At 49.9% G+C, this 12,361-nt stretch overlaps 1 protein-coding gene across 5 annotated transcripts in view; it reads right to left on the reverse strand.

Annotated features, from left to right (window-relative positions):
* GALNT14 (polypeptide N-acetylgalactosaminyltransferase 14) overlaps positions 1–12,361 on the reverse strand; it is a 235,575-nt gene that overhangs the window by 13,304 nt on the left and 209,910 nt on the right. For 3 of the 5 annotated variants that reach the window (XM_017854208.1, XM_017854207.1, XM_017854209.1), the window contains 2 exons: positions 6,225–6,351; positions 3,563–3,655 (listed from right to left, as the gene is read on the reverse strand). In XM_017854208.1, coding sequence (XP_017709697.1) covers positions 3,563–3,655; positions 6,225–6,351 — 220 coding nt within the window. Of the gene's footprint in view, positions 1–186; positions 1,767–3,562; positions 3,656–6,224; positions 6,352–12,361 lie in introns of all 5 variants that reach the window. The other 2 variants (XR_001881883.1, XR_001881884.1) reach the window with 1 other exon arrangement.

The raw sequence follows: 12,361 nt of genomic DNA on the forward strand, positions 1-12,361 counted from the left end.
GGTTTGTACTTGGAGAGCATCTCAGTGCTGGTCCACAAATAGGTCTGATGGGCAAAGCTGGGGCCAGGGATGGTAGTGAGGAGGCAGCTGTGGAAACTCAGGTGCTGATCATGCTTTCAAACAGGGAAGTTGGGGGTGGGAATGAAGAACGACAAGCTGAGTGCCTCCACACCTCTCGGCACCCACCTAAGTTACATCCATGTCTTGTTCTTCCTGGGCAGACACATAGAGCTGGTCTTGCTTCCTGTCCAGCTCACTTCCTTCCACTCCCCACCTCAAGATTGCAGTAGAACTTCTTCTTACAGAGCACCAACCACAGCTCATCACCAGACTCTAAGCTCCATCGGGATGGGAAGGATGTCAGGTTTCTAAAATGCTGAATATTGGGTGTTTAGCAAGGGCCTGCGTGCTCACTGTATGATGGTACAGTGTTACCAAGACTTGGTGATCATTTGGATGGGAAAGAGAAGGAGAGCGATTCAAGGTTGACACCTAGATTTCTGACTTGGGCAACAGGTGCAAGGAAAACTCTTCACCAGGATGGGAAATATTGGATGAGGAGTAAGATTAGGAGCAAATGTCATGAGTTCAGTTTAGGACTTGTTGAGTTGGAGGCGCCAGGGAGACATCCTGGTGGAGGTGTCCAGTTGATAATTGGATAGAAGGGATTGGAGCTCAAAGGCCAGGTTTAGCTAATAAATAGAGATGCAAATATCAGCAGCATAGATATAGTGCTTAATGCCAGGGAGAATATGTGGTCAGAAGAGGCTTTCTAAAGGACCTTCTGGCAAGACCACCATACGAGGAGTTGGAAGAGGAAGCAGCCTGCAAATGGGACCAAGCAAGCAATGCCTAGCAGCAGAAGAAACGCCATGCCTGCAGAGTTCTGGAAGCCTAGGGACCGGGGGACAGCAGAGGGGCCGGGGTAGGGAGAAGATTCATGCTGATGGGGCAGTGTAAGAGGACAGTACAGGGTGCAAGGAAGTCACGAGGGAGCCAGGTGGGAGCAGTCTCAGGGCTTGCGGGCCAGGAGCGAGGAGGGGAGTGGAGAGAGGAAAGCAGACCACTGCTTCGTGAAGCTGGGCACTGGAGGAGTGGAAAAGACAGAGCGTGGATGACGAGCAATGTTGGACTGAAGGAGCGTTTTTGTAGTTTGTTTTCTTTCCTTCCCCTCCTATTTTTTTTTAAGATGTAAGACATTTAATAAGTTTAAATGGTGTTGGGAATAATACAGCAGAGGAGAGACCAGGGATCAGGGAGAGAGTGGAGGCACCCAGAGGGCAAAGCCCCCTAAAGAGCATGGTTCCCAAACTTGTCCCCATGTTAGAATCACCTGGTGTGGGGTCTTTAGAAAAATTCTACATCCCAGGCCACACCCCACAGCAAGTAAACCAACTCTCTGGAGGAGGGGCACAGACTGCAGTCAGTTGGAAACTCCCCAGGGGACTCCCATATGCAGACTAGTTTGGGAACCTCCTTGGTAGAACCTTGCTTCCCGAATTGTGGCACTCAGGCCGGGAGCATTGCATCACCCGCAGCTTATTAGAAATACAGACCTCCAGAGTCAGAATTTTCATTTTAACAAGATCCCCAGGAAATCCGCTTGCCCATTAATGTTTGAGAGGCCCTGCGCCAGGAGGCAAGAGGAGATGAATCCAGGCAGTGGGAACTCGATAAATGTTGATTTATGAATGAATGCAGCGATGAATGGTGCATCCGGAGTACAGGTGGAGGGATGGAGACCACAGCAGGAAGCACAGCCTGTCCTTTGAGACAAGAGACAGAGAAGGATGCTGCAGATGCAGTGAAGTTAATGGGTTGGTTTGTTTTGGGAAGTTGATGTCATCTATTTCATCTGTAAAACAGAAGGTGTCATCTGCTGCCAGTGAAAGAAGGGGGTGGACTAGGGGCTGGGAAGAGTGGAGATTTAATGAAGATCGAGGGAGAACGCTAGCTAGGAGAGGCAGCAGGGCCAGTGGGCAGACTGCAGGCCTTGCTGAGACTGACGACCATGGTGTATTATTAGTAGCACCAGCTGGCATTCCCAGTTCTGTTCAGCAGCCTGTGTGCACTGGAGGACAGGGTGCAAAGTCAGATTCATCCAAGGTTGAACCTGGAAGAACTGTGGGGATGGTGTTGCTAGATGGACAATAGCACAGAAGGTCTGAGGACAAGACCTTTTAGTTCAGTTTTTAAAAGAGTAGAATCCAAGCTAGAGAGGGAAGGCAGTGAGGGGGATGTGGTTGATATGGCCAACAGATTGGAAGTTCTGATGAGGACTGAAAATGAATGCCTTGGAGGTTTGGAGTGAGAGAACCTGAGGGGCGGCATGGATTTATGGTTTCAGAGGTGCAAACCATTTTGGTGGGTTCTGATTTAATCCTCCCACTCAGTGATGGGTTCAACCTATGAAGTTTAGGCTGCAAAAAAACCCATCTGCTCAACAGCCTTCGTATGATGAGTGGGTGATGTTAGCATGACAAAAAGTCGTTGGTTGCCCCCAAAGAAACATAAATGATAGCATTAGTGAAGGTGCTATTTTTCTCTACTCTAATCAGCCCCGGGCTGGGGAATGTAAGGTCATTCCAAGTTTTGAAATCAGACAGGTGTGGTTTGAGCCACCATCCCCCTCTGCCATGGTGTCATCTAGGGCAAGAAGCTTAACCTGTAGAAGCCTCAGCCTCCTCATCTGTAAACCAGAAGTCATTATGCCCATTCCTCAGAGTTGGGAGGATTAATGAGATGCCTTATGTAATGGTATCTAGCTTTTATTTATTTATTTTTAATTAATTAATTAATTTTTTTGAGATGGGGTCTCACTTTGTCGCCCAGGCTGGAGTGCAGTGGCATGATCTCGGCTCACTGCAACCTCCGTCTCCTAGGTTCAAGCGATTCTCCTGCCTCAGCCTCCCAAACAGCTGGGACTACAGGTACCCACCACCACGCCTGGCTAATTTTTGTATTTTTAGTAGAGACGGGGTTTCACCATATTGGCCAGGCTCGTCTCGAACTCCTGACCTTGTGATTCACCCACCTCGGCCTCCCAAAGCACTGGGATTACAGGTGTGAGCCATCACGCCCAGGCTGGTATCAAGCTTTTAATAAACATTCCTTTCTCTGTCCTCTCCTCCCATGAAACTTGAGCACTGCTGTAGAGGACATCTGTACACATGCTGTTCCTCCAAGGAAGGAGAGAACTTAGGTTTGGACGACGTAGAACTTGGAGGGAGGAAGTCCCACCTAGAGGGACTAAGGCTGTCATGTCCTGCCTCCTTCCTCTCTGCAAAAAGCAGGAAATATTGGTCCATTGCACAAGGCACAGCTCAGCTCCCCTAGAGCTGGCAGTCCAGGTTACCAGGAGCCATTCCATAAGAGCTGCCTAAAGCCCTGCACATCCAGAGCTGGGCAGAAGCTCTGAGGAACAGGAACGAAGCCACAGCCTTGGGCCCTGCGGGAGCACAGGGCAGCTAAACTGACTGGCCTATCAGCACGCATTTACATCGGTCCTATGAGCTGGGCTCTTTTGCACTCTCTGCCCTCCTCAACCTGAAGGAACACTTACTTCCCGAAGGGCCTCTCCAGGGCGAATGGCCGGGCAGCGTAATAGTATTGCTTGTATTCATCCATCCACACTTCAGCTGTCCGCTTGGTGTTCCTGGGAAGACAAGGAGTGACAAGGAGTGTCAGTAAGGGGCTGTCTGAGAGGCCCCATGAGTGTCAGTTAAAATACACATGTGTGGGCTGAGGTGGCAGCACCGCCTAGGTTCTACCATGATCAACCCACTATCATTCCTGTTCCCAGGGCACTGGGCCTAGCCAAGCCCCACCCAATCGCCAAAGGGGTCTTTGCCCCAAGACACAAGATTTTAGTACAGGTTGAGTATCCTTTACAAGAAATGCTTGGAACCAGAAGTGTTTTGGATTCGGGTGTTTTTGCTTTGTTTTGTTTTGCTTCTGGAATATTTGCATACACATAATGAGATATCTTGGGGACGGGATTCACATCTAATCTAAACATGAAATTCATTCATGTTTCACATACACCTTATACACATAGCCTGAAGGTAATTGTATTTTTCCCTTGGGGATGCTGAATAAACTGTGGGTTGTCTGCCTGCATTTTGACTGCCATCCATCACATGAGGTCAGGTGTGGAATCTTCCACCTGCCGCATCATGTGGGTGCTCAGAAAGTTTCAGATCTTTGAGCATTTTGGATTTTAGATTTTTGGATTAGGGATGCTCACCTCTAATAACAACAAACCTTTTCCCCAAAAGATACAGACCAGGGAAATCATGCCAGAAACTGAACTTCTGTGGCTCTCAAAGAAATAGGGAGAAAAGGCTCAGGAACCCGACACATCCCTTCACTGCCAGTAACCGAGAGTGCAAAGGCAAGGCCTGCGCGGGCATCTGGCCTCTGGCTGTCCTCGGGCTCTTGTTCTGGGTTCTGTCCCTTACCATAGTGGAAGTGCTCAGGTCCCAGCTCTCCAAGGGGAAAGTCGGCACACACAGGTCTTCCTGCAGGCCGTGCAGTTAGCCTGCTGCAGGTGTAAAGAACTAAGTAATAAGGCTTCCCTTTCCAGACTTTTTGCTAGCACTCTAATTTTTAAAATCAGGTTATCTGCACTGACTCTGACCCCACAAATCACAGAAAAGGAGATAGACAGAGAGACACACACTAAGGATGATATCCCTCAGCCATCAGGGGCACTAGAAAGAGCCCCAGAAAAGAGAGAAAAGATGTCAGAAAACAGTTAGGTGGCTGGTGGCCTGGGCAGCAGTGGTATCTGCTGAGGTCAAGTAAGGGAACTTGGGGCCTAACTGAAAAGGGGGTGCTCTTTCAGATGCTAACTCTAGCGCACAAGCATTCAAGAGAAGAGGGTGGCAAGCCCTTCTAAGCTGGGACCTGCAACGACAATTTGTGCACACACAGCCTTGTCCATGGGGCACCAGAGGCAGTTAACAGCACCTCCCTGGCCCCTTCCACTGCCAAGCCATCAGCACATTGGAAGCTGCTTTTCAGACATCCATGCCACAATCCTGTAGAAACTGAATGACCTACCAGTGGCATGCAGGATGTCCACTGGCCAGGACCCAGTCTCAAAGACAATGACTGTCTGGAGCCCCAGGCTCTGCCCCTCATTCCCAGGCCGGCCCCTCTCCAGGCGGCCACATGGCTCCTGCACAGCCACCACCCCCCTGTGCCAGACGTCCCCAGCTCACCTTTACTTTTTAAAACCTGAGGCTGAGGCAACCCTGCCTTTGCTCCCCACTGCTTCCTGGCCTGCTGATTTTCTCATTGCCCTACCCTTGCCCTTCACGTTTTTGCAAAAGGTGTGGCCAATTTTCCCATTGCTCAAACCCATGTCTCCTCCAGGACAGCTGTGTTGGGGTGGCTGTGTCAGGACGTGATGACACAGCTCCCCCTACCCCAATGGATCAAATGACAGAAAAAAAGGAAGAGGGGACCAAGTGGAGGAGTGAAGCTATCAGATGACAAGAGACAGAGGGTGGGGGAAAGAGAGAGAATCAAGAGGAAAAGAGGCAAAGATGGAACAAATTATTCTGAAAGGAGAAGAGAAAGATCGAAAGAGGAGAAATTGAGGAAAAAAGAGTGGATGAAGGGAGGAAGCAGGGAACAGCCAAGTGGGCACCCTTGGGTCTCTGAGTCCTGGTAAGAACCACCCCCCAGACAGGAGAAGAGAGCGCAACAGCAGACAGGAGCCCAGGGTCTCAGGCCCTGCTCCAGCCTGGACCCTTTGACTGTGCTGACCAGGCCCTGGAGCAGGCACCTAAGCTACATCCCTTGGGCCTTCCCATTCCCCTGCATCTGCCCAAAGACCTCTCCCCTAGTGACCCAGCCTGAAGGTGGGGCAGCGGCTCTTCTAGAACTCCAAGGTAAAAAGGGCTGCCTTCTTCCATCCCACAAAACCCCAAATATCTGGAGGGCACTGATGGGTGACTTGAAGCCCACGAGGCCTCATGTGGGGCCTTCCAAAGCCTCAGAAGTATTAGGGAAGCCTCCGGCCCTAATGCTGGACATGACAGGCCTGCCCTCCCTACCCAAGCAGAGTCTGGGTAGGACAAGGTGCAGCCCCAGCCAGTCCAAATCACACAGGCAGCCTAACAGAGCACCAGGGACGGCTGCAACCCTTACCAGCAGCCGCCCAGCCATGGCTGCCTGTGCTGCTGCCCACCCGCACTGAGCCCCTGGGCACTTACTTTATATACGTGTTGGCATTTCCATCAGGAAAAATGTACGGGTGCTTCTTCCGGAAGACGTGCCCCACTCGGCTGCAGGGGACGATCTCTAGGCTGCCCCCGCACATCCACACTCGGAAGGAGATTTCTGCAAAACAGTCACGCCCCTCCTATGACCTCTTATTACTGCCGCTTTGAGGCCTCAGGTCTAATGAAACGGTGAGGGCCCCGCAGAGGCCAAAGAACAGACTCTGCAGCCAGTCTGTAGGCTCCACTGGCTGAGAGACCTCAGTTTCTCCATCCATAAGTGGGAATAGTCCTACCACTTCGGAGGGTGGTATAAGAGAGCAGGGAAACAGTACCAACCAGCACGCTGGCCTCTGGAGCATATTCAGGGGCCAGCATGGCAGGGCAGGGGCTCTGCTGCAATGTCTTAGCCTGGAAAGGAGGAGTCTTGGGGCACCAAGAGAATTGCCTTCTAACTTGCAGAAGAATTCACTGTGGAAGTCTGGTTAGATGCACTCCCTGTGATCCCAGAGGGTTAGAGTCAGGACCAAAGAGAAAGAAATTTCAGTCGAGAATACAGGAGAATTTTCTAACAATCAGGGACCAGGTAACCATTGTGAGAAGACTCGGGACAGGCTAGAAAACCATGGCAAGGATGCAACAGAGGGGACCGAGTCCCCAGAAGGCCTCAGGGCAAGGTGTCCACAAAAGTTCCTTCCACAGTGAATGCAATTCTACCACTGGGGAAGAGCCACCTGAATCATAACCCAGGAGGAGAAAGTCTGTGCAGTTAATTAGAGCTGAAAGCAGCTCTAGAAAATGCTGGAAGCCTCAAAGCTGTTGTTGCTGGTGTCCCCTAGGTTTGTACACATACCCGTTTCTTCCTGGTTGGCTGCTGCTATGGGCCCTCAGAGAGGTGGGTGGGATGGAGTTAGCAGAGGCAGTTGTGATGAGTGTATTTCTCCCCGGGACTACACCCGAGCTGGCTTGAAGTAGTGCTTCTGCCCTGAGAAGGAAGCGGTGGCATACCAAGGGGGGAGGGAAGGAATTTTATCACTGCCATTGGTTAAAATTGCCAGTGCATGGTGACATTCAAAAGCAGAATGACTGTTAGTGTTAATATTGCTCTTAAATTTTCTACAGATAATGTACCCCCTAACTGACTGCAGTGAGGGCAGGCTGCTTCCTGCATCCCACTGGGCCTGTTGCTGGTAGAAAAGGCAGCTCCTGATCTGTAGGTGTTCTGGTCTGGCTAATGCTTCTGAAGTCAAGCCCAGGTGTGTGGCTGCCCATGTGAGGGGCCACGGGGAAGCAGGCTGGGTGTTTAGGGGCAGGGAACAAGAATGCAGGTATTCTGGGGCCTTCATATCACATGTGTGTCCTGCACCCTGCTCTCATTCACCTGTCCCCAGCCACTCTTGCCTGTCATCTACCTGTCTCCTCCCACGTTTCCTTGGAAAGGCCCCTGGACTGAGGTAAGACTTCCTTCACTAGCCCTACTCCATCACCTTCTCTGCACCTGCCCCTCTGCCTACTGCTGTTCACTCCTGGGAAGCCTGGATTCCCCTAAGGGTGGGGACCATGTAGACTCAAGGAGGAAGAGAGGACTTCTCATGACTGCTACTGAATCATGGCAATAACATGGGGGAAAGGAACAGGAAGAACTTAGCTCCAGTCAGCAGGCCCAAGTCTGCAGTAACCGGCTAGCTGCAACCTTGGGCAACCTGCTTAAGCTCACGGAGGCCTGATTTACTCTTATGTCAAACAAATGTCATAAAAACACTCCACGGGACTGCCATCAGCATCAAATGAAACAGAATTTTGAGAACAACTGTGTAAACGCTAAGTGTGATTGAAAGATCAGCAGCAGTTACTATGAGACATCCCTCTGAAGCCAATCTCGTTAAAACATGGACATCACCCACCTGTGCCCCCTTTTAATTTGTTAGACGACTTACAGATGCTTCTTCCCATCTTCTGCCACACTGCAGGAGATACCTGAAATGTATGCACTTCACATTTGAGATTTCGACTCTCCATAAAGTCCCATGGTATAGCGGGAGTTGGCATTTGGCTGGGGCACTATTTGAATCGTTTTTCACATGAGTCATTGAGCAAAGAGTGAGCCAACTGCCTGGCACCCACATCCCCATCTTGCAGTAGCACATAGAGGAACCTGGAGGTCGGTGCGTGGAGTGGTGTCAGCACGTGTGAATTTCAGTCTCATGTCTGCTCCAATCGACTCCTCTCCAGAGACTCAAAACAGGGCCTGCTCCGGTTCCCAAAATGGAAAACCCTCCAATTCCTCAACACTAGAGATGGAGTCCTTGCTCGCTAGGTTTAACTCACACATCTTGTGCCAGCTTTCTTCTAAAGATATGTATGGGTTTCATCTACAGTCTCTTCCTTTCCTTGTATTCAAATGAGACATATGTCCCTTTGCCTTTGCAAAGTGAATCCCTCCAACCTGTGCCTCCACCCCATGCTCCACCCCCATTCCCCACTAGCTGTTTCTTTTCCTATGATCCCTCATCCCAGCTCTTTATTTCTCTCTGAATCTACTGATCCCTCCCTTCTGCCATGGGCATGCACAGGTCCCCAGCTAGGCCAGCACCTGGCCCTGATCCTTCTCTACCTTCCTTCTGGTCTCCCTATGTTCTTCTCCTACATCCCCTCAACGCTCTGCCTCTGAGCATTTTCCTGACACTGCTGTCGCCTCTGCTCCCAGAGTTCACCTTATGCTGAGGACTCACCTTCATCCTACCAGCCCCAACTCTGCCCCAGGCTCTGGCACCGACTTCCCAGAGGATTGGCTGAGGTATCTATTGAGGTGCACGGGACATTATCACACCCAAGACATCTCCTATGCCCTCGGCATCTTCCCACAGCCCGCTGCAGCCCTGCCTCCTCTAAACACATTCCTCCTCCTTCTAATTTTCTTATGTCTGTTGCCTTAGTACAAAAGTTGAGTATTGCAATTCTGCAAGCATTAGCCATGGGAGGAAAATGACCCCTTCATTTACTTCTGGGCCAGGCAGGCAGTAGCTGATGAGTCCTAACAACCCTGCTCCATTGTTATTAATGTTCCTATTTTGCGATGCAGAAGCAGCTCTGATAGGACAACTGAGAGCGAGGAGCTGGTGACATTCAAAAGCACGGAAGCTCATCTCCCCAACTCCAAAATCCATGCTCTTCCCCTGACACCACCCTGCCTCCAAACTGAACATCTTCCACCAGCCAGTACAGCTGTGGATGCAAAGATACCGACTTCAAGGCACTCACAAATTAACAAGAGTGACAAATATATAGTTAGCTGTCACATGCCTACCCTGTCAACTCACTCATCATGTCCATCTCAGGTCTCCTTCGGGCCAGCTGCTGCCGCCCAGAGGAACCTGCAGCCGAGATGAGTTAAGAGTGTCTCTACTCTGGAGTTCAGATTGTTATGCCTGGAATTATTGGAGGCACGTGTCTTGACATGGATCGCAGTGCTGCTGCCAGAGTCAAGAGGCAGTCTGAGGGATGCGGCTTGGAGTTTTCAGATTAGTGTGATGATTTATAGGGATGACAATGCAGGATATTTAAAACCTAGGCTATACAGGTGCTCTACCCTTATCTACATCACTGACTTCAAGGAAATGATGTGTATCCTCTCAGGACTGCAGGCCAGGCCTGGTGGTTCACAGATATCTGCTGAGACCTTTGGGACAGTCTTGAGTCCTGAGGTCTTGTGAAAGGGCTTGCACAAGTGCTAGCAGAAGTGCTGTAGATTCATGTGTGAGGCGGCGGACCTTCCAGGTACAGCTTAGGGCCTCTGATCTTTGAGGCTGCAGCACCTGCAGAGTCATCATTTCTGAAGTGAGGGAGGAGGGAACAAAAAAAAATTTGTGTAGGGAGTTTGCAGGGGGTTCTTGCTGAGTCAGCGCCCACATAATCTCCCTGGTGATGAATGCCGCCTCACGGAGACCCACATCCACTTTGAATTCCAGGCATGGAGATGTGTAATTATTCCATCCTCATCTGGGGCACTCTTATAATCTTACTTTCTTTAAGCGTCAGGTAAATATTTGAGAGCAAATTGCCCTCCCGTCCTTCATTCCCCCCTCCTTCCTTCTGTCTCTCCATCAGCTGATCAGTAGTTCTTACCACTCCTCCCAGGGTCCTAGCCCTTCACCAGAACCAACTTCTACCTGGTAAGCCCATGAATGGTGGACACGAATTCAGGGGAGAAGGGGTAGCTTTCTCTCCAGGAAGCAAACCACGACTATTCACATGCCACTGCTTGGCCATACTGGTCAAGGTTCTAATTTCGTTTTATAGCCTGGTTTCTAAACAAAGGCAAAGAGAATTATTACACGTGGGTACCACATTTTAAATGGAGCCTCATATAATGTATATGTGTGTGTATTATATATACAATAGCATAGTCCATTCTACTTTTGGCCAAGTTTAAACCTCTATCTGAGAAACAGACACTCACCTGGCTATTGTCATTCATAAGTCCACACATATTTATGTACAATGGGGAACGTTACCTTTCAGTAATTTTTAAGTTCCCAGCATCTGCTGGGCTAGAAAGCAAGCTCTGTTATTACTCTTTAATGAACGAATGGACTTGAGTAGAGATAATCTTATTGGCCCACAAAACATCGCCTTGAATCTTTGAGCAAAACTGCATTTCACCCATGGCTGGGACAATCAAGTCTCCATCCACACCTCTTACTCTAGACAAGTATTGACCACAGGCATGCCACGATCTGCAATGGCCATACGATTGCAAATGCCAGGTGACACCTTTATCTTTCCATATTCTCTATTCAAACAGAGCAACCAGTGTCTGATGGGACTCAATTACACTTAGGGAAGTTGAGAAGCAGCAGGAAAGGACAGCTTCAAGGGGTCTCCCTTGGGCATGGGGCTTTAGTCAGTAGCCCAGACAAGGAACAGAGTGCTGGCTACATTAGCTTTACTCTCCATCTGGGGGAAAAGCTGACTTTCTATCACACTTGGGTGCTCTTCTCAAATGAGACCATGCCCCTAATCTTGAGCCACCGATCATGGAAAGGGTGAGGCTGAAAGAGAAAGTCAAGGAATAAACTAATCCAGCAGGTCACACATAATCCTCGCTTAACAAGCCTTGCTCTCTGAAAGAGAAGGCAGCTCACCCTGGTGGAGCACAGGCACTTTCATTAACTAATTAATCTTCGCAACAGCCCTGTGATGTGGGGCCTACTACCATTTTCCATTGCTGCAATAACAAATCCCCACAAACTTAGTGGGTAGGTTTGGCGGAGCCCTCTGCTCAGGGTCTCAGGCTGAAATCAAGATGTCAACAGGATGGCTTCTTTCTGAAGGCTCTGAAGATGAATCCACTTTCAAGCTCATTCAGGTTGTTTGCAGAACTCAGTTTTCCTTGGGGTTGCAGGACTGAGGTTCCCTTTTCCACGTGGCTGTCACCCTTGGGGCCTCTCTTGGCTACTTCCATGTTGCCCCCTCCAGCAGCTGTGGTCGGTCCCTCTTGGGCATCACATCTCTCTAGTTTCATCTGCTACTTCTCTTCTGCCACCAGCCTGAGAAACGTCTCTGCTTTGAAGGGCTCAAGTGTTTAATTGGGTCCACTCAGAAACGCCAGGGTAATCTCCTACCTTCAGGTCACTGATTAATGATCCCAAACACATCTGGGAAATCCCTTTGCTATGTAAGGTAACATCCTGACAGGTTCCAGGGATTAGGGTGTGGATATCTTTGGAGGTGGCTGTTGTCCCCATTACAGTCCCCATTACAATCTCCACTTTAAAGACTTAGAAACAGGCTCAGTGAGGTGACGTAACTTCCCCAAGGATGCCTAGCAATGGTTACAGGATTTAAACTCAGGCCTACGAATGCTTAATGATGTTTATAGGATTTAAACTGAGGCCTACCTGGCTCCACAGCCCACATTCTTCCCATAACACTCACCCACCCACCCACCCCCCGCCACACACATACTCACACACTCAGGAGAGCCAAGCATGACATAGCCTGGTGTCCCTGACTACATTCTGGGACAGGAGGTGGTGGTAGTTCCTCTCTGGGCCCCAACTCACCCTCTCTTCTCAGCAGTCTTTTGTGCCTGCTGTGCTTTGGAAATCCCCCATTCTAAATTCAGGAAT

This window comes from Rhinopithecus bieti, unplaced genomic scaffold (assembly GCF_001698545.2).
Source record: "Rhinopithecus bieti isolate Rb0 unplaced genomic scaffold, ASM169854v2 scaffold_37555, whole genome shotgun sequence".
Lineage (NCBI taxonomy): Eukaryota > Metazoa > Chordata > Mammalia > Primates > Cercopithecidae > Rhinopithecus > Rhinopithecus bieti.